The 21,352-nt window shown below is 41.1% G+C and overlaps 1 protein-coding gene across 4 annotated transcripts in view; it reads left to right on the top strand.

The window, feature by feature from the left end:
- LRCH1 (leucine rich repeats and calponin homology domain containing 1) overlaps nt 1–21,352 on the top strand; it is a 219,495-nt gene that overhangs the window by 119,647 nt on the left and 78,496 nt on the right. For all 4 annotated transcript variants that reach the window (XM_010330056.3, XM_003942207.3, XM_003942209.3 and 1 more), the window contains exon 3: nt 10,161–10,287. In XM_010330056.3, coding sequence (XP_010328358.3) covers nt 10,161–10,287 — 127 coding nt within the window. The remainder of the gene's footprint in view (nt 1–10,160; nt 10,288–21,352) is intronic.

The raw sequence follows: 21,352 nt of genomic DNA, 5'->3' as shown, positions 1-21,352 counted from the left end.
CTTTCATTCCACCTTGCATGATAAGATCTGTAAAGGAAACATCACTTTCTTTATTCCTTAGGAATCACTAAGTTTTTTTTAACACAGAACTTTAGAGTCCCAGAAGGAAATATCTGCCGCCACCACACTTGTAAAATACATGATCAATGTTCATGTAGGATGTAGGTGGTATCAGCTTAGAGAGGAGTTGGCTAGTCTTGTTCTTGTTAGACGTAAAGTCTTAGGATTTACACACATTTCATATTTTCTCAGAGCTTGGACAGAGTGGGGACTCAGCAGGTATAGAAAATAGTTGATTTCTTTTCAGTATCTGACACAAAAGCACCTTCCTTACTTGGCTTTGGTCACGTGCTTTTCTGGTCATTTTTCTATTTCTTCCTGTTTCTTCTCTGTTACCATATCTGGATATTCTTTCTCTTCCTGCAACTTGGTGCTAGAATTCCCCAAAGCTTTGGTCTTAAATCTTCTCTCCAAGACCTCATGCTTCTTGTGTCTCAAATATGTTCTTTTTTGAGACGAAGTCTCACTCTGTTGCCCAGGCTGGAGTACAGTGGCACAATCTTGGCTCACTGCAAACTCCACCTCCCAGGTTCAAGGGATTCTTTTTTTTTTTTTTTTTTTTGAGACGGAGTTTCACTCTTGTTACCCAGGCTGGAGTGCAATGGTGCGATCTCGGCTCACCGCAACCTCCGCCTCCTGGGTTCAGGCAATTCTCCTGCCTCAGCCTCCTGAGTAGCTGGGACTACAGGCACGCGCCACCATGCCCAGCTAATTTTTTGTATTTTTAGTAGAGACGGGGTTTCACCATGTTGACCAGGATGGTCTCGATCTCTTGACCTCATGATCCACCCGCCTCGGCCTCCCAAAGTGCTGTGATTACAGGCTTGAGCCACCGCGCCCGGCCCGGTTCAAGGGATTCTTCTGCCTCAGCTTCCCAAATAGCTGGGAATACAGCCACCCGCTACCACATCCAGTTACTTTTTGTATTTTTATTAGAGATGGGGTTTCACCATATTGCACAGGCTGGTCTCAAACTCCTGACCTTGGGATCTGCCCGCCTCAGCCTCCCAAAGTGCTGGGATTACAGGCGTGAGCCACCACTCCTGGCCCTCAAATATGTTTTCTGTCCGTTTGACTCAGTTAAGCACTAGCTCTCATTTCCCTGGTTGCCCGACATTCAGTTCCTGTTAGATGTCTTAGTAGCTCCTCAAATTCCAGCATGTGCAAGACTAAGCCCATTTTCTTCTTTTCCAAATTGGCAATCCTTGTTTCTGTTCATGCTCCTGCTGCTTTTCTCTAGCACCCCAGGTCAGAATCTCAGAAATTATCTTTGACCCCTTTCCTCCATTCATTTTTACATAAATTGATCATTAACTCCTAGTGCAGTATCTTATTGCCTCCTGCCTGGAATTCTTGCCCTCCTCCCACTGCTTTCCCGGCTTACCTATCCTTTTTATTCCAGAGGCAATGAGAAAAGGCTGCGCTGTGTAGCGGGGAGACCACAGACTTTGATCTAAATCCTGACCTATGGCATTTCAAACCTGAGCACAAAGCCACTCACTAGCCAGGCAGCTTAGAATGAGTTATTTAAATTCTCTGAATGCCAGTTTTTGTGTCTGAAAAGTGGGGGGTATTAGTACTTACGTTACAGGATTGTGAATATAAATCAAATAATTGTCTTAGTGCCAACACAGTGCTTTATATATAATAGCCAAGAAATATTTGTTGACTTGTTGAATTAAGTTTTGTGGCATGCTGTGTCATCATGCAAATTGCGATACGGGTTAAGAAACATAATGGCAAACGATCTAGTATTTGAGTGAAATAAGTGAATTTTTTAGTATTGTTGGTAAAGAGGTTATGCTATTGGTGTGTGAAAATATTAGAACAGTAAAGAATCTAGTTATTAGTAGTTGTCAAGTTATACAATAGAAGCTCTCTGAAGATTCATTTCCTTGGAGGGATGAGCAGGAAAAAAGGATGTACATAGACTAACATCCATGCATGTTAATCTGTATTACACATCCAAAAATTACATCTGCAAATGGTAAACGGCAGTATACAGGCATCTTAATTTTTGTCATGACCTCAGTGTTTCTGGGTAATCATTGATCTTGGTAGACTGTGCTCACCTGAGTCAGTATCGGTATCTTTCCTTCCCTTTTTTATGGGGGAAAGATGTTAAAGTAAAAAATATATATTTTCTAGGGCTTTGGTAGGTAATATGGAAGAGGAACAAAGTAGGAATACCTTTCTGATAATAGGAAAGTAGGGTTGATTCCACCTGGAACATACCTCCAAAAAATGGGAAAATTATCTCCAAGGCCCATGTATCTTTTCTAGTCATTTAGTGATAATTTCCTATGTGTCAGGAGCAATGATCTGCACAATGGCATTTTTCTTTTCTTTCCTTTTTTTTTTTTTTTTTTTTTTGAGACTGCCTTGCTCTGTCGCCCAAGCTGGAGTGCAGTGGGGCAATCTTGGCTCACTGCAGCCTCTGCCTCCTAGGTTCAAGTGATTCTCCTGCCTCAGGCTGTCAAGTAGCTGGGACTACAGGTGTGTGCCTCCATGCCTGGCTAATTTTTGTATTTTTAGTAAAGGTGGGGTTTCCCCATGTTGGCCAGGATAGTCTCGAACTCCTGACCTTGTGATCCACCCACCTCAGCCTTCCAAAGTGTTGGGATTACAGGCATGAGCCACAACGCTCAGTCCACAATAGTATTTTTCAAGATCCAGAGCTTAGGCCGCTACAAATCTTAATACTTAAAACACCACATCTACATTGTTGCTTCTGAAAGTGAAAAATTAATATTTTTGCTGGTATTAGATACTGAGTTTCCTTTGAGTATCCAAAGCTCACTTTTTTTTGAAAGCTCAATTATTTTGAGCATTCAATTCCATCTTAAAGGAAATTTAAAGCAATAATTTTTAGAGCACAAAATAGGCTTTGATCTTTTGGAATTGAAAAACTCTTAGAAGAAAGGAGAGAAAGTAATTAAGATAGAGCTGGTTATCAATCACCGCCCTTTGAAATCTAACTGTTGACATTGGTAGCCTACATTGGTTTCTGACCGTTGAGGGTATACAAAAAAAAAAAAAGGAATATTTTAAGCAGTGGTTTATTTATACTCACGAGGAGATAGGCTGTTATTGTGGGAAACCAGCTCAGTTGCACTAGGCCAAATATGGTGCAGGTATGCACAGGAAAATGCACAGTGAAATGAAGGAGTGTTGCAGAAATTTGCCTGCATTCAGACTTGCTTTAGACACTCTGTTTTTGTTTTCTTGCTTCTCTTACAGTTCTCTTTTCTAAAGTTAATCCTTTACCTTCTCAAAACATGGCTCTTCTGTGTGTGGAGTGTGAAATTAATTGGTATAGCTTTGAAGGCTGCTTCAAGATTCAATTCAAATGATGATTCTGTGTTTCTAGTCTGATAACATGTTAAATCTTTAAATGATTGCCATGGTCAAGTTGTAGTTAGCATAATTGCTTTCAAAGTTAGATTTAAACTCAGGCTCCCAGATTTAATACATATTATTTAATCAAGAATCTATATAACATATATAAGATAATAAATAATAAATGTGTCCTAAAAGTTAGTGTCAAATATTAGCTTTTAGTTTTACATTTAAGGGTAAAGTTAGCCTCTGTTTGATTTTAGCTTTATAACGTAAAATTAAAGTTGACCAGACTGTCACCAGGCGACTCAAAGCAAAGCCTTTGTTGTTGTTATTGCTTATTGTCTCAGACCCGTAATTAATGATGGTGGAATGTAGGGGAGGACAGGCGATGAAGGGGAAACACTCAGTCATTAGGGGAAACAAGGGTGAGACATTTTGCCATCGTGGATTTTTCAGAATGGAAGAAGCAGGAAAAGGAAATGGTTCTCTATAGATATTGTTCACTGCTGTGTGCATGTAAAGGCAACAGTCCGGTGTCATACGCAAAACAGCAGAAAGTGACTCTGCCTTTAATGAGAAGCAAACAGCATAGTCATAAAAACAAAATTAGGCGAGGTAGCCTGTGAAAAGGAAACTTACTAGGCTGAAGTGAAATAATTGCCGTTTACTGTAGGTCAAGTGCCAAGCACAAACAATAATATTCAAAACAACAACTGCTGGATCCTTGCTCGCTCCCTGCCCTAGCTGAGACTCACTGTCAGAGCATCCACGCCGCGGAACCTGCCCAGCTTTCTTTCTCGGTGCCTCTTTAGTTTCAGGCCTGTGGCATTTCCTTAATAGTTTTGTCATGGTTAATGACTTTACATCATTATTTCCATTACTATTTGAAAACCAAGTAGTAAACAGAGATTGTGACCCCTGGGTATTCATGCTTTTCCAGGGAAATGGCAAGATCCTGGAATTAGAAAGGATAAGACAGGAAATGCCATTTATAGGATTATATGTTGTAGGCTTGGTTATCCAGATTGAAGTTAAGTAGTTTGTTTGGAAATTTTATAGCCCAGCCTGGTTCACCCCCACATGTCTGAGCAATCATCTTTATTTTTAATTGGTATATGTTTTCAATGAGGGAAACATTAAACAATATTTTTAAAGTGGCTGAAATTTTAGCAATTAGCATATACAATAAGTAACATTAGTACATAGAGTCATGCACCACATAATGACATTTTGGTCAACAATGGACCACATATATGATAGTGGTATAAGATTATAATGGAGCTGAAAAATTCCTGTGGCCTACTGACATAGGTGTTGTAGCCACATCTTAACATCTGAGCATAACACATTACCCTTCCTATGTTTAGGTACAAAAATCCCATTGTGTTAAAGTTGCCTGCAGTATTCAGTACAGTAATGTGTTGTACAGGTTTGTAGCCTTGGAGCAACGGGCCATACCAAGTAGCCTAGGTATGGAGTAGGCTCTGACACCCAGGTTGGTGTAAGTACTCTCTGTGATGTTCACACAATAACAGAATGTTATAATGAAGCGTATTTAAGAAAGTATCGTTGTCATTAAGCAACGCATGGCTGTAAAATTGAGCCAAGCACACTGATGCTCTTTCTTGTCACCTCCTTGCTGCTTTTTCACGTTGGTGACTGGGTGAGGTTTAATCTTCATATATGGATATAGTGTTGGGCTAAGCACTTCCACATCGATAATGTCGTGTTAGGTGGGTCTTACTGTCCCTGTTTTGTAGCTGAAAAAAACCAGAGAGATTAAAGGATTTACCGGATTTGTGGCAAATCATCTCTATGGTATTTGAACCCAGGTCTTATAACTTTACAACTGGTGGAGTTTCTTTCCTTCTTTATTTCTTACTTAAAAATTGGCATAGTCTAGGAGGGGTAGTCTCTTGACAATTTGAAAGGTTTTTACAATTGGTGAGTTTTCTGCCACACCAAGCAGCGAATTGAGTGAGCAAAGTTGCTATATAAATTTTTCTATAAATTATTTTCTAAGTGAAAATAATTTTTTATATTCTGTTACGTGAACCCATTCACTGAAAATACAGAGGTATGTTCCAGAATTTAAAAATATAGGTGTTATGCTCTGTTCATAAAATCACCAGTAAGAATACAGCATGTCTTTATAATCCCATAGCTTAAGGAAAATAACTTTTGATAAAGTAATATCAAATAATGACATACACTAAATATCTAGTATGGACATCAATAAGTGCCATTGTCAAAATACATTAAAATAATACTCTAAAAGTAAAGCCAGAAAAAGTGATTTGGTTTTTAAATGCCTTAATTTAGGAATTAAGTGACAGATAATGGTACTTCAAGCCAAGATAAATGTATGCTGCAAATTTAGGCTGCCAAAAATGTGTAGATTATGTTGAGCTGCCTTATTTCATCTTCAAAAATGTCTATTTTTAAAATAGACAAATGAATCTAGCAGGAAGTCATTCAACTGAAAAAGATGGAGATGAAGCATTCACAATAACATGGATTTGGTAAAAGCCCACTACCTTCCCTCTCTTTCTCTTTCCTCCCCACCCTGATCCTCACCCCGGACTGGGCAGGGACAGTGACCAGAGACAGGCTTGGGGTGGGGGTAAGGGGTAGACTTGGCTCTGGTGATATAGCTTGTCGGATACAATATGGCCTTAGTTTTCAAACGTTTTTTTCAGCATAGGGCCTGTTTATAGCACCAAGGCTGCAGAAGACCAGGGGCGTAGGATAGTGGATTGTGGCCTGAGGTGCTTATTTGCTTGAGAAAAATTGCTGCCAGATGAGTGGTTTCAGAAAGCTGAGGCTGCTGCTGTGGTCGCTAGTGGGTAGAGGATTAAAGGGAATGCAGCTTTTCCTCTCCTGTCTAAATATTTGCTGGAGAGCAAATGGGTTTTTGTGTGCATGTGCATTTCCTTTTCTATTGGGGAAATTACAAGTAATACAGGAACATCCTGTGATAAAATATATGAAGTAGAGGCTGAGGAAGCAGATGGATGCAGTAGAACTGTGCCCCAGGTCTGTGGCATGCTGTACAATGACTAAATTCTTGGCATGGTGAATTGGTAAGTCTACAGATGATTAACTAGAGTGTAAACAAGAAATGTATGAAACATAAATATGAGGTAGGCCATTCCATCAGCAGCTTTTAGTGTAAAAAGCATCCATTCCCATCAAAGAGACCAGCAATATTTTCACAAGCTTAAATTTTGTTTTATTTTAAGTAAGTACCCACCCTGGAAGATTTCCAGTGAGAAGAAACCCATGTAATCTCAAGTACTCATGCATCTGAATGAGCAGCAGTTTCTTTGTGTTTCTTTTTCTTTTCTTTCTTTTCTTTCTTTTTTTTTTTTTTTTGAGACCGACTCTCCCTCTGTTGCCCAGACTGGAGTTCAGTGATGTGATCTCCGCTCACTACAACCTCTGCCTCTTGGGTTCAAGTGATTCTCCACCTCAGCCTCCCGAGTAGCTGAGATTATAGGCATGTGCCACCACACCTGGCTAATTTTTGTATTTTTTAATAGAAACGGTGTTTCACCATGTTGGCCAGGCTGGTCTCGAACTCCTTACTTCAAGTGATCCACCCACCTCGGCCTCCCAAAGTGCTGGAATTGCAGGCATGAGCCACTACACCTGGCCTTCTTTGTGTTTCTTAAAGTAGTATGATACATGACTCTCCCAATTCCATATCTGCTAATCTGGTTAGATGCCTGCACCAACTATTGAGACGGATAACTCAGAGTATAACTATGCGTTTTCAAGCAAAGAAACATAGGAAAGGTCTGAACCTGTAATTGTTAACTCTGCCAAAAATAGGAATATAGAAAATTCCTTGAAAATACTAATCTTCGTTCTCATTATCCCTCTTCAAAAGGAGGTTTACGTATGGCTCCAAATTAATAGACTTGCCTTATTTACCTTTTGATTTGCCAATCCTCAATAAAATTGCATATTAACAAATATTTTATAACCGCAAATTACATTTCAAATTATTTGCTTGCCACCTTTTAATAAATTGAGTACTCTTTTCCGGAGGAGCCTCTTTTGGAGCTTGAAAAAAGCCCTCAGCAGGGTAACAGGAAGACCCCCTCCTCCAGCCAAGAGAGTCCTGCTGCACCCCTGCTGGTGAGAGACGGTGTTAGAAGAGATGTAAGAGGCAGAAAGACCGGCTGCTGGCTGTAGCTCCTCCCTTCCACCCCCACCTCTTCCCCAGAGACTGGGAGAGCGCACCAGTGCGGGCCCATTGCCCTTACTCTCTTGGTCCAGTCTTGCTAACCAGGGAAAGTGAAGAGCTGGCTGGTCCTCTGCATGCCAGGAACCTACCAGGAGGGCTCTCAGTTTCCTCCCTCCCTGCTTCTGCTGGACCCTCTTAGAGAAAAATCTGCTTCTTCCTGGAAATAGCTTTTTTCATGGATCTGGGCTGTGGAGAGAAGATATGACTGTATCTTTTCTTGCTAAAATGTAGTTATATTTGTAATTGAATGCCTAGAGCAGGAGAGATAACTGGGTATTGACAGGGTGGTGCCCAGATTAGAAACCTTCTTTCCACAGCACAGAATCTGCTTTTTTTTGACCCCATCAGGTAGAGATGCCCTTCACTTAACCTGATTCCTGCCCCCTCATATGGGGGAGAGTCAAACTTCTAACTGAAGAATGACATACATTCAGAAAAGTGCACAGATTTAAGTATACATCTCAAAGAATTTTCACAAATAGCACTCATGTAACACACATTCAGGTCACATTTATCATTTTATAATGACTTTTCTTTCCTGACGATAAAAGCACTTGGAAGAAGTTTGGAAAATGCAGCAAAGTGTAATACCTGTACCCCAAAATGAGTACTGATAGTGTTTCGGTCTGTTTCCATTCTCTCTGTCACTCCCTCTCACATATACAGATACACGCGTGTCTATAAATACACTCAGGCAGAAACACAACCTCTGAAACGTTATGCACGTGTGCGCAAACACACGGCAGTTTTATTAAATAGTTGCGCTCAATGACATACAGATTTTTAGATGTTTCATGCTGTGGTCGTTGGCTGCAGCACCAGAAGGGCAGAGAAAGAAAGGGAAACTGAAAACCATCTGTCTTTTCATTTGGTAACAGGAAAAAGGGGCTTTTTGTGGGGGAGGAGATTGAAATAAATGGCTGACAGATAAATAAGGATGATTCATCGATTTTATTTATCCAATATTTTCCATCTCCATGAAAACGAAGCACTGATGATAGGAAGTTCAGAAACTTCTGGGGAGAGAAGCTCTTCTTGTAGAGCAGAGATGAGACATCAATGTAGACTTTTTTGGCTACTCCATGGAGCTGAACCCCTCTGGGCTGCAGTTCCACTTTGCCAGAAGATCAACTTTCCTTTCTTTTTCTTTTAATTAGCTCTCTTGGAGATACCAAAACAGACTTAACTGTAGCAACTCTTGTTTTAACAAAAGGAAGCTGAGTCAAAACCTTGGAAATGAGCCCGGTAGTTTTGTGAGTTGCAGCAAAATGATCTTCCCCATCACTACTGAAATGATGAAATGAGGCCTGCATGGTGCTGGTTGCTTTGGCCCAGCTGAGTTTCCTGTGCACATTGTCAGGAGAGAACAGTTGGCACCAGCTTTCCGTTGCTATTGGTTGTGCAGGACGAGTTCTCCATCTGCCTCCTGGCTGGCAGAGGGCTCAGCTTCTAAGTGGCATTGGGGAGCAGGGAGACTTTGATGGCATTCCTTGTGTTGAATAAAGCTGTCTCTTTCAGAACTGCCACTTCCTTCCTTCCTACCTTCCCTCCCTCCCTCCCTCCCTCTCTTCCTTGCTTCCTTTCTATTATACTTTAAGCTCTGGGGTACATGTGTAGGACATGCAGGTTTGTTACGTAAGTATACATGTGCCATGGTGATTTGCTGCACCCATCAACCCATCATCGACATTAGGTATTTCTCCTAATGCTATCCCTCCCCTGTCCCCACAGCCCCTGACAGGCCCTTGTGATGTCCCCCTGCCTGTGTCTGTGTGTTCTCATTGTTCAACTCCTGCTTATGAGTGAGAACATACAATGTTTGGTTTTCTGTTCTTAGGCCAGTTTGCTGAGAATGATGGTTTCCAGCTGCATCCATGCCCCTGCAAACTCATCCTTTTTTATGGCTGCATAATATTCCATGGTGTATATGTGCCACATTTTCTTTATTCAGTCTATCATTGAAGGGCATTTGGGTTGGTTCCAAGTCTTTGCTATTGTAAACAGTGCCGCGACAAACATGCGTTTGCATGTATCTTTATAGTAGAGTGATTTATAATCATTTGGGTATATACCCAATAATGGGATTGCTGGGTCAAATGGTATTTCTAGTTCTAGATCCTTGAGGAATCACCACACTGTCTTCCACAGTGGTTGAACTAATTTACACTCCCACCAACAGTGTAAAAGCGTTCCTATTTCTCCACATCTTCTCTAGCATCTTTTGTCTCCTGATTGTTTTAATAATCGCCATTCTAACTGGGGTGAGATGGTATCTCAATGTGGTTTTGATTTGCATTTCTCTAATGACCTGTTTCTTAAAAAAAATTTTGTTTTCCTACATACTTGTCATTTGAGTTATCACATATATGGAAAATGTATTGGACTTTTTGTATTTGTAAAATGTCTTCTCAGATCACTCCTTTTCCTTTCTTGTTAAAAACAGGTTCACAGAGAGTATGAAGTGGCCTTTCTGTTTACGTGTGTTCTTGTTGTATTGTCTTTGCAGTCGAAATCAGCTGTCCGCCCTGCCTGCCTGCCTGTGTGGTCTGCCTCTCAAAGTCTTAATCGCAAGTAACAACAAACTTGGATCACTACCAGAAGAGATAGGTCAGCTCAAACAGTTAATGGAGTTGGTATGTTACTGATTTTTAAGATGCTCTTTTTTGTTGGTTGAGTGATAATAGCCTATCAAGGTATTCAGAAAAACTTTTTGCTACAGTTGGACAAGGTGGAGCCTCTGTTGTTTGAGGGCAGGTATATGATAAAGACATTAAGTGGGGAGAAGAACAGCTTTGAAACTTTGTTGTGACAGACACAGTCCCTGGAATTTAAAGGCTTCCTGTAATTTACAGCTCCTGAAGTCTGCAGGATTTGTAGTTTCTGAAGTTTATGGCTATCATGTTGTAGTTAGATATTTTTTTCAGATTGCATACAAATTTATGAAAAATTATGGATAAACTGGCAAAATAATCTGCAGAGAAGTTAGTAGGTCACACTTCATGAAGATATAAAATTAAGTCAGAAGGTAGAACATGGTGCTCTGATTCTGTTGAGATTTTAGAAATCATCGTTCCAAATCGATGTAACTTTAAAATGTGACCATGTCCCCAGGGATAGAAAAGAACAAGTTGTAGATGAGCAGAGATGGATTATAAATGTGTGTGAAGCTGAGAAGCACTGTTCTATTTCAGCTGTTTCACTACTAACTTAAATTTACCTTTTTTCTAAGTTGGGAAAGAATGAATCCTTTCTAAGCTTCCATTGAGCTAACAAAGGTGAAGGAAGAGGCAGGAGTTAGCAGTCAGGCTGGAAGGTAATAGTCTTCATTTATCCTCCAAGCATGGGTTTATTCCATTCCGACCTTGTGTCTGGCACAGGGCTTGTTGTGATTAAAGGGTATAGTACTTGTCTTCCAGTAGATTCCAGTCTAGCACTTTGATGGTCAATAAGTTTCGTTTTTTGTGCCGACTCCCCGGGGGCTACCTGGCGCACCACGGTGCTGGCCTGAGAGGCCCAGATAGAGAATGCTGCGATTGCTTAGTCATGGCTGTGGTGGGATTGGGCTGGGAGAGTGATGATGCCCATGCCATGTAAGCATCAACTTTGACTTTAATATAGAAATGAATAATGGCTATGGAAAGGCATTCGAGCTGTAGAAAGTGTCTTTTTCATTGATGATTTGACAGCATTGTCCAAAACTCATTCCATCTAGCTCACATGCAGGGGTCCATCAGATCACTTACTTTAAAGACGTTTGGTCACAGATCATGAGTGACTAGGACAGGACACTGGAATGGTGTGAAGGAGCGTGGCAGCGGTTCATTTTTCTGCTCAGCTTTTTCTCTTCCATACAACGGCTGGGGTTGCCCAAGTTTCAGTGTTCTCCCAGGTAAAACACCTAACAAGAGACCTGCTAGCCTCTCTCTTCCCTGGGTTCTAAGTGAGAGGCAAGATCTGGTCTGATGACCTCCCCTGACTGAGTCTGCTGTGCCCAAGGCACATGGTCTCACTGCTCAGATGTGGCCATTAGGTTGCTGCCAAAGGGGGTAAAGAAGACAGATATTAATTTGAGCAGACACTGCCCACTCCCCCACTGCCCCATTCCCTAAAGTTTCTATTACAAGGAGCATGTGCACGAGGCAGGGAATGATTAATTGATTCAGTCTTGGGGTTGTGAAAGGTTTAGAAGAGAAGAGACCTTTGAGAGGTCCCTTAAATAAGCCCCTCTGGGATTTCCTAGGAGGAAAAAAGTCAGGGACAGGGACAAGGAAAGCATTCAAGGAGAAGGGACAGCTTGTGCAAAGGCAATACATCCTAGAAGTCCATGTTGTGCTTGGGAGTGGGAAGCCGTTTAATCCTGCTGGAGTCTAGGTAGACAGAATGGGGCTGGGCTCGCCATCCTCACACCCACTGCCTTAGATTTAGGCCACAGGTAACTCTTTCACAGGGCATTCGACGCCCTCTGTGGTCAGGCCCCTGCTCGCCTCTTCGGCTTCATCTCTTGCCACTGGCCCCTTGGCTCTCCGAGTTCCTGCTCTCTGGGAATGCACCTTGTTCATTTTCCCGTCTGGACTTGTGCACATGTAACTCTTTCATCATACACTGTTTTTCCTCCCTGCTCCTTTCTTGGTTAGTTCTTAGCCAAGTTAGATCTCACTTCATTCAAAAAGCCTTCCCAGATCCTCCAAGCCTGAGTTAGGTGCTCCTAAGGCAAGCACTCTATATTTATTACTGAATTTTCATAGCATCACGGTTTTCTTACTAGGCTTTCTCTGTGCCAGCTGCCCCCACACCCTGAAAGCTAATTACTTGCTGTTGCATCCCAGGTACCTGGCACCGAATAGGCACTCAGCAGATGCTTGCTGAATGTTACCGTTGAATGGTGGAAGGTGAACCTGGAAAGATGGCTGGGGCATATTGTGAAGACCCTCAGGTGCTGTGCCTGGATGGGGTTGAGGGTGGGAAGACTCAATCTTGCTGTCCATGTAACTCAGAAGGTGCCATTTTAACTGGTTCTAGGAAACAAAAGATTTCCTATATGAAAGCTTTGGACGAAAGTGACGATCATATACTGCTACTTTTTCTTTTAGTAACTTCTTTTAGGTATCTGATAGCCACAGAATCCATGGTTGCTAAAATTTGGGTTAAGACTTGCAAATATAATATGAATAACAATTTTTAAAAAATAAAACAGGCTTTTTTTTTTTTTTTTTTGAGATGGAGTCTTACTCTGTTGCCTAGGCTGGAGTGCAGTGGCGCGATCTCGGCTCACTGCAAACTCCGCCTCCTGGGTTCAAGTGATTCTTCTGCCTCAGCCTCCCGAGTAGCTGGGACTACAAGCACATGCCACTTGGCTAATTTTTGTATTTTTAGTAGAGACGGGGTTTTGCCATGTTGGCCAGGCTGCTCTCAAACTCCTGACTGCATGATCCGTCCGCCTCAGCCTCCCAAAGTGCTGGGATTACAGGCATGAGCCACCACGCCCAGCCCAGACTTTTTTTTTTTTTTTTAAGAGCAGTTTTAGGCTCACAGCAAAATTGAGAGGAAGATACAAAGATATTCCACATACCCTCCACACATGCATAGTCGCCCCAGTCATCAACATTCTCCACCAGAGTGTTACATTTGTTACAATCTGTGAACCTATTTCAATGCATCAATATCACCCAAAGTCCATAGTTTACATTAATGTTCACTCTTGGTGTTGTACATTTTACGGCTTTGGGTAAATGTATAATGACATGTGTCAATTTCAGTACCCTACAAATCCTCTGTGTTATTCCTCCGTCTTCCTTAACCCAAGCAACTACTGATCTTTACTGTCTCCATAGTTTTCCCTTTTCCAGAATGTCAAATAGTTGTAATTATGCAGTATGTAGCCTTTTCAGATTGGCTTCTTTCACTTGGTAATATGCATTTAAATTTCCTCCATGTTTTTCCATGGCTGATGGCTCATTTTATTTTTTTAGTGCTGAGCAATATTCCACTGCCTGCACAGTTTCTCTACGTATCTCCTGAGGGACATCTTGGTGGCTTGCAAGTTTTGCCAATTATGAATAAAGCTGACAAGTTGATTTCTGTTTTCATTATTTGGGTTCCCATGCAGATGGGTGGCACATGGGTGAGATCAGTCTTCTGGAACTTTGTAGCACTGATAGGTGTTTCTGTCTCATGATCCTTGGGCGTAAGTGACACCGCATGCCATCCATCAGCTGTGCTCCAGGGTTCTGTGGACTGTTAGCACGTGGCACATGTGCTGAGCCTGAGAGTCAGCCCCATACCAAGCAGGGCTTTCCTCAAATATCCTTTGTCAGCTGCAGGGCTGACATGTGTCAACAGCGTCGTCTCCAGTGTCAGGACACACTGGCTGTTGGGTGCCTATGAGGGACACCCTGTTCTTTTCTTGGGCACCCTGTCCTGGGCCCAGCTCTAACTAGGGCTGCCCTGCATCCTAGTGACAGCACTATCTTCACCTGGTTCTTGTGTCTTTTCTCTACCAGCAATAACTGTTGATTCCACAAGTTCCAGGATGTTAGAGCCATAGGGGATTTTAAAAGGCATTTAGTCCAAACATGAATGAAGAAACCCAGGGCAGAAAGACAACGTATGACCTATGGAAGGTCACCTTGGTATAGTTAAATTGTAACATAATCCGAAACACCCTCACCCAGCACACTCCCGTGGAAATATAATGTAAGCAGTAGATGTGATTTTAAAAGTACTGGTAGAATAAGTGGGTGTTGAACAATGAGAACACACGGACACAGGGAGGGGAACATCACACATTGGGGCCTGGTGAGTGGGGGGCTACGGGAGGAATAGCAGGGGGTGAGGGGCTAGGGGAGAGAGATAGCATTAGGAGAAATACCTAATCATTGACGGAGTGACGATCTGCACATGTACCCCAGAACTTAAAGTATAAAAAAAAAGCACTAGTAGACACATTTACAAAAAAGAAGCAAGTGAAATTAATTGTAGTAGTATTTACTTAACTTAAAATCGCCAAAGTATTATTACTTCAACACATATAATGTAAAAAATATTAATGAGATATTTTAGGTGTTTTTTTTTTCATGCTAACTCTTTGAAATCTAGTGCGTACGTAACTGAAAGCCTGTTGAGGATTGGACTGGCCAAATGTCTGTGTGTTCAGCGACCACCCTCCTGGATGTGGCAGCTCTACTGTCTTTGCTCTATCTGCTCTCCTGCCCGTGTATGAGCAAGCATGTTGTTTGGAAAAAAGCATTTACTTATGAAGTTGGTAAAAATTTAAGTGGTCATTATTTAACCACAAAGAGGGACTGGCTTTGCTGAAGGTCACAGTCTTAAAAAAAGGTAATTTTCCATCCATTCTCACTTATCTTTCATATCTTTTTGCTTAGAAGAGTAGTGTTGCTATAGGTAACCTATAGCTATTAATTGGAAAAAACAAAATTCCCCGGAGAACCGGAAGTAATTTTAAAATTGCCGTTGGAGGCTTCTGTTTTGCAGTCACAAAGTAGCCAACCTGTTACACGATAGCGCTCCAGCATTCAGAATACTTGAAGCCATCTAGAGCTTCCAGTGCTGACACAGTGTCTCAGCTTATTAGGCTCTAAGTGTTGTTTGTTAACTATGTTAGAAGAAATATTTTAAAATTTTTCATATTAAACTAAGAGTATTCCAAGTTTGTGTGTGTGTGTATATATATATATATATATATATTTTTTTTTTTTTTGAGATGGAGTCTCACTCTGTCACCCAGGCTGGAGTACCATGGCACAATCTCGGCTCACTGCAGCGTCCACCTCCTGGGTTCAAGCAATTCTCCTGCCTCAGCCTCCCAAGTAGCTGGGACTACCAGCATGTACCACTGTGCCCAGCTAACTTTTTGTATTTTTAGTAGAGGTGAGGTTTCACTATGTTGGCTAGGCTGCTCTTGAACTCCTGACCTCAAGTGATCCACCCACCTTGGCTTCCCAAAGTGCTGGGATTACAGGTGTGAGCCACCATGCTCGGCCAGAAATGTGAACTCTCTTTTCTTCTAAGTGTGAATGAACATTCCAGAGTTAGCAATCACTTAAAACAAAAACAAAAACAAAAAACTTTAGCCATCTATAAGAAAGCAGTTGTTCTTTCTCCTTTGTGAAAGAAATTGGAGTTGGAAAACGATGTCTTATCTTTTTAAAGATATTGGAATTATATACGATTTTTTTTAAGCATTCTCACTCAGTCATTGCCTTGTCTTGCCACTTGAGATTGTGGGGGGAATGTCAAAAAGCAGTTATTCCCCCTCCCATGAAGAAGCCACAGAGAGACACTGAGATGTCCTTTCCTTGACTCAACAAGAGCGACCAGGTTGTATTTCCATCCACATTGTTTCAGGTGCAGGAAAACTTACAGAGTCTTCGCTCCATGGAGCTGGCCCCTCCAGGGTCATTTCAGATGGGAATGGTCTGGAACACTTTCTGACCTCCTTGGCTGCTCTGAATGCCTTCTATATGCTCTGTTGCTTCACTGCTGTAGCAGTATGGATAGGTTGCATTTACGTCTCTCTGCCTGTGCTTTCTATAAGAGGAAGAGATAAAGCATTCACATTTTCTGAGCACCCGCTATATACCAGACACTGTTAGGTATATGACATGTATTATTTCGTATAGTCTTGAAATAACTCAGCAAGGTAGGTATCATTTTTATATGTTACAAGTAAGTTTCAGTTTTAGAATTACTTATGCAAAGCCATGAGGCTATGAAGAGGTACAACTGGAGTCCAAACCAGATTATATATACACACATATATATATATATATATATATATATTTTTTTTTTTTTTTTTTTTTTTTTGAGACAGGATCTTGCTCTGTTGCCAGGCTGGAGTGCAGTGGTGTGATCTCAGCTCACTGCAACCTCTGCCTCCTGGGTTCAAGTGATTCTTCTGCTTCAGCCTCCTCAATAGCTGAGACTACAGGTGCCAACCACCATGCCTGGCAAATTTTTGTATTTTTAATAGAGATGGGGTTTCACTGTGTTGGCCAGGAAGGTCTTGATCTCTGGACCTTCTGATTCACTTGCATTGGCCTCCCAAAGTGCTGGGATTACAGGCGTGAGCCACTGTGCCTGGACAAAATCAGATTTTTTAATTAGCGTCCAGACCACAGTACACCACTGTCTCCTCACCGAAACTGTAAGCCCCTCGTAGAGTGGGACAGTGATTTTTTTCTTTGGAGTTCCCTGGTTTAACTCCTAGTGGTTTTTCCATTAAAGTTGTGGGAGGAAAATGTTACCCCCCCCCCACAAAAAAAAAAAGGTTTGGTACAACGTCTCACTAATGTTTTGTTACTGTGGAACCAAGAGTCAGAAGGGATCTATAGACTTGGGTTGTCTAAATCTCATTTTACTCATTAAAACCTTGTTGCATATTGAAAACATGGTTCTTTTACTGCTAAATCATGCCTGATAGTTGAGTTATATTTGTTAAGAGATGCTGTATAAATGCCCTGTGTTATAATTAACAGGCAGCTGCAAAAACAAACACACTGTTAAACAATAAAATTGAGAGCCTTTTATGGGGCATTTGCCGAAGATCCGTGCATTTTCTTACTGGTTCCCTGTACACGGTGACATGCTGTGGTCCAGAGATGGTCTGTCTCTCGTGTGTTTTTTTTCTCAGTTCAGTCCTCTCTGAAGTCATGCAGTGTCTGAAAATCGTGTCTTCTAGCTCTTACCTTCACATCAGAGAACACAGTATTTAAAACTGATTGAAAACCTGCTTTTATAATCAAAATGCTCACAAGGCCTGGCTCAAGTAATGACTAGCTGGAAGGTGCATTTCCTGGCCTTGATTGGATACGCTATTTTTTTATTCTTTTTTCATGAAATGCTTGGTTGTGTGGAGAGTCTGGATTCAAGGATTGATAAAGACATGCAAGGTATTGAGCAGCTGCTGAGGAAAATCCCTTCTTCATTGTTTGCATGGGCCATGCTCCAGTCTCTGAGGGAGATATGGCGGAGGTGTGAATTCACGTGCTCGCCTTGCTGTTTGTCCATTCATGGTCTCTGGAGATGCCTCCTAACCTCTGGTTTCTGTGGCATGATTGGAAACCAGGGCTTGCTCAAGGCCCTCTGTGCTTCCATTTCTGCCTTTCCTCTGAAGTGCAGTGGGCTAGGCCATGTGTTTATAAATCTGAGAGAACTGTGCAACAGAGTTTTGCCCTGGAAAAAGACATTGAAAGGTGATAATTTGTCATCCCAGAGCTTTCTTGAGAAAGTTTCAAGTTTAAATGAGCACATTTTTTTTTTTTTAAGACAGCAAGTTCTGACCACAGGCATTGAGGGTTTTTTTACCATTAAGAAATCAAAATTGATATTTCCCAGTTACTTATGTGTCTGTGTTTCAACCAAAATCATTTCATTATCTCTGATTAGTAAAAGGACTTTCCTGATGTTAGAGGATAATTAGGATTATTTAATCCTTACCTCTTCTTTTGATAGAGACACAGAGAGGGTAAGACATTTACCTAAAATTACACAGCGAGTCCTACAAAATGCACTTCCACAAAAGAGGTTGACTACATGATAGGAGGCTGGTTATTAGTAGCTTGCAGTTTCTGTCAGAATGTTTGTGTTTTATTTAATTAAATAAATAACCCAGATTGTCTTCTCTAACCCAGATTATCTTCTCTAACCCATACCATCTTCTCTAACCCAGATCGTCTTCTCTAACCCAGATTGTCTTCTCTAACCAAGAGCGTCTTCTCTAACCCAGACCGTCTTCTCTAACCCAGACTGTCTTCTCTAACCCAGACCATCTTCTCTAACCCAGACCGTCTTTTCTAACTCAGACCATCTTCTCTAACCCAGACCGTCTTCTCTAACCCAGATTGTCTTCTCTAACCTAGATTGTCTTCTCTAACCCAGACCGTCTTCTCTAACCCAGATTGTCTTCTCTAACCTAGATTGTCTTCTCTAACCCAGACCGTCTTCTCTAACCCAGACCGTCTTCTCTAACCCAGATTGTCTTCTCTAACCTAGATTGTCTTCTCTAACTCAGACCATCTTCTCTAACCCAGACCGTCTTCTCTAACCCAGATTGTCTTCTCTAACCTAGATTGTCTTCTCTAACCCAGATCGTCTTCTCTAACCAAGGGCATCTTCTCAAACCTAGATCATCTTGACACAGTACACAGTATTTACATTGGTTTTCTTTTCTTTCTGTCTTTCTTCTTTTTTTTTTTTTTTTTTTTTTTTTTTGAGACAGGGTCTTACTCTGTCACCCAGGCTGGAATGCAGTGCCCATGATCAAAGCTAACTGCAGCCTTGACCTCTCGGGCTCAAGCAGTCTTCCCACCTTAGCCTCCCAAGTAGCTGGAACCACAGGTGCATGCCACCATGCCCAACTAATTTAAAATTTTTTTTTTTGGTAGAGTCAGGGTTTTCTTATGTTCTCTAGGCTGGTCTAAAACTCTAGAGCTCAAGCGATCTGCTGACCTCAGCCTTCCAAAGTGCTGGGATAATAGGCATGAACCATCATACCTGGCCTATGTTGGTTTTCATTAGACAAAATTCCTTAAAAAAATACTTCTAATTGATTGGGCGTGGTGGCTCACACTTGTAATCCCAGCACTTTGGGAGGCCAGGGTGGGTGGATCACCTGAGGTCAGGAGGTTGAGACCAGCCTGGCCAACATGGTGAAACCCTGTCTCTACTAAACATACAAAAAAAAAAAAAAAGTTTAGCCGGGTATGGTGGTGCACACCTGTAATCTCAGCTACTTGGGAGGCTGAGGCAGGAGAATCTCTTGAACCTGGGAGATGCAGGTTTGCAGTGAGCCGAGATTGCGTGATTGCACTTCAGCCTAGACGACAGAGCAAGACTCTGTCTCAGAAAATAAATAAATAAATACCTCTAGTATTTTTTGCAATGTTACTTTCTGAAAGTGAGCATAACCTGGTTTAATAATTCATGAATGTATTCTGCTAATTTAAATCCTTGTTATTTTTGTGTTCTGAAGGTCAGTTAGCAATGAGCACCTAGTAACAAAAATGTATTCATCTCCATCATGGTTTTAACACTTCTAGAGACTCTTTTTATTGTGACGAGGAGAGAATCTTATTTCTAAAGTTTTTCTTTTGGGGCCCTAAACATGATGACCACTGGAAAATAAGTGTTGAGTCACAGTTCAAATTCTCTGTTTTGTTTTGTGTCTAAATGACTACTGGCTGGTCTATAAAAAGCTTGAGTGTTTATATTACTATAATTAGAGTCATTTCTTTATCAAAAAGAATAAATTCAATAAGTATTTATGACATGCTTATGATAATTCTTTTTGATCTGCCTGTGTATTTGTAGTATTGTAACACTAACTATAGGGTGCTTTGATTTCACCGAAGTTTGGAATCGTTATTCTCTAAGACATAGCTTAGAGTTAATAGAAAATTCAGAAGGGATTCATTTCACTATTTTAATAAGTAACTGAATCTGGAATTTATAACCTGATAAATTTTTACAAATTGCAGAAGTATGAGGCATTAGCGTTGTTTTTATTTATATTCATTTTCCTAAATCATATCTTCTTTAAATCAGTCTAAAAAAATTCATAACTTATCTTAGGCTGAATTTGAACAAAAGTGTTCTAGAGAACAAGACCATTCTAGGAATATTGCTTTTACATTTTCAAAACAGAAATATTTTATCCCCAAATACCTTGACTTGTATCTCCTGTTTCTTCCTCCTCAACCCCCAGCTAATTAAGACAGTGACCCCAGGCCGGGTGTGGTGGCTCAAGCCTGTAATCCCAGCACTTTGGGAGGCCGAGGCGGGTGGATCACGAGGTCGAGAGATCGAGACCATCCTGGTCAACATGGTGAAACCCCGTCTCTACTAAAAATACAAGAAATTAGCTGGGCATGGTGGTGCGTGCCTGTAGTCCCAGCTACTCAGGAGGCTGAGGCAGGAGAATTGCTTGAACCTAGGAGGCGGAGGTTGCGGTGAGCTGAGATTGCGCCATTGCACTCCAGCCTGGGTAACAAGAGCGAAACTCCGTCTCAAAAAAAAAAAAAAAAAAAAAAACAGTGACCCTTTGGGTTTTATTTTTGTGATGAACTTATAACCTCTTTAAAACGTGGCAAGATTCAGTGACTTGTGGGAATAGAGTCTTGCACTATTTTCTACAATGCTGCTTATACAATAGTGAAATGTTATCTTACTTACGTGCTAAATCTGCTTGGGCATTTTTCCCCCATTATTTTGTCAGGACGGGAAATGACTGACAGCAGTGCAGAGTACTACTAAAATAATTTGACCTTCACCATATACCCTTCAAAATGTGAATGGACAATTGGACTTTGTGTTTCAAATTGTCTACAGATGTCCTGTTCTGTAAGTCAGAAGGAAAAAAAAACACTTGTATTTATCATTATATGAAGTTTTCTAAAGTAAATCGAGTGACCATTTTTCCTACTGCTAAATAAGTTTTCAAATATCACTAGGGGCAGTTGATTTTTTTTTTTAATAGAGTTATTATGTTAGAAATATACAATGGGAAAAAATTGCCTGACGTTTAGAGAAACAGCATATCTTGATTTCCTGGCTAACTCAAGCATGACCTGCAAAGAACAAGGTGAGTATAGTTCACACTACAAAATGGAATACGGCTTAGTTTCTTGTCATGCTGTGAATAACGTGCTACTTAAATATATCAGTTATCTTTTTGTTTCCCTC

Source organism: Saimiri boliviensis, chromosome 16 (assembly GCF_048565385.1).
Source record: "Saimiri boliviensis isolate mSaiBol1 chromosome 16, mSaiBol1.pri, whole genome shotgun sequence".
Classification (NCBI taxonomy): domain Eukaryota; kingdom Metazoa; phylum Chordata; class Mammalia; order Primates; family Cebidae; genus Saimiri; species Saimiri boliviensis.
The sequence above is the reverse complement of the archived record's forward strand: the minus strand, read 5'-3'. Positions and strand labels throughout refer to the sequence as shown.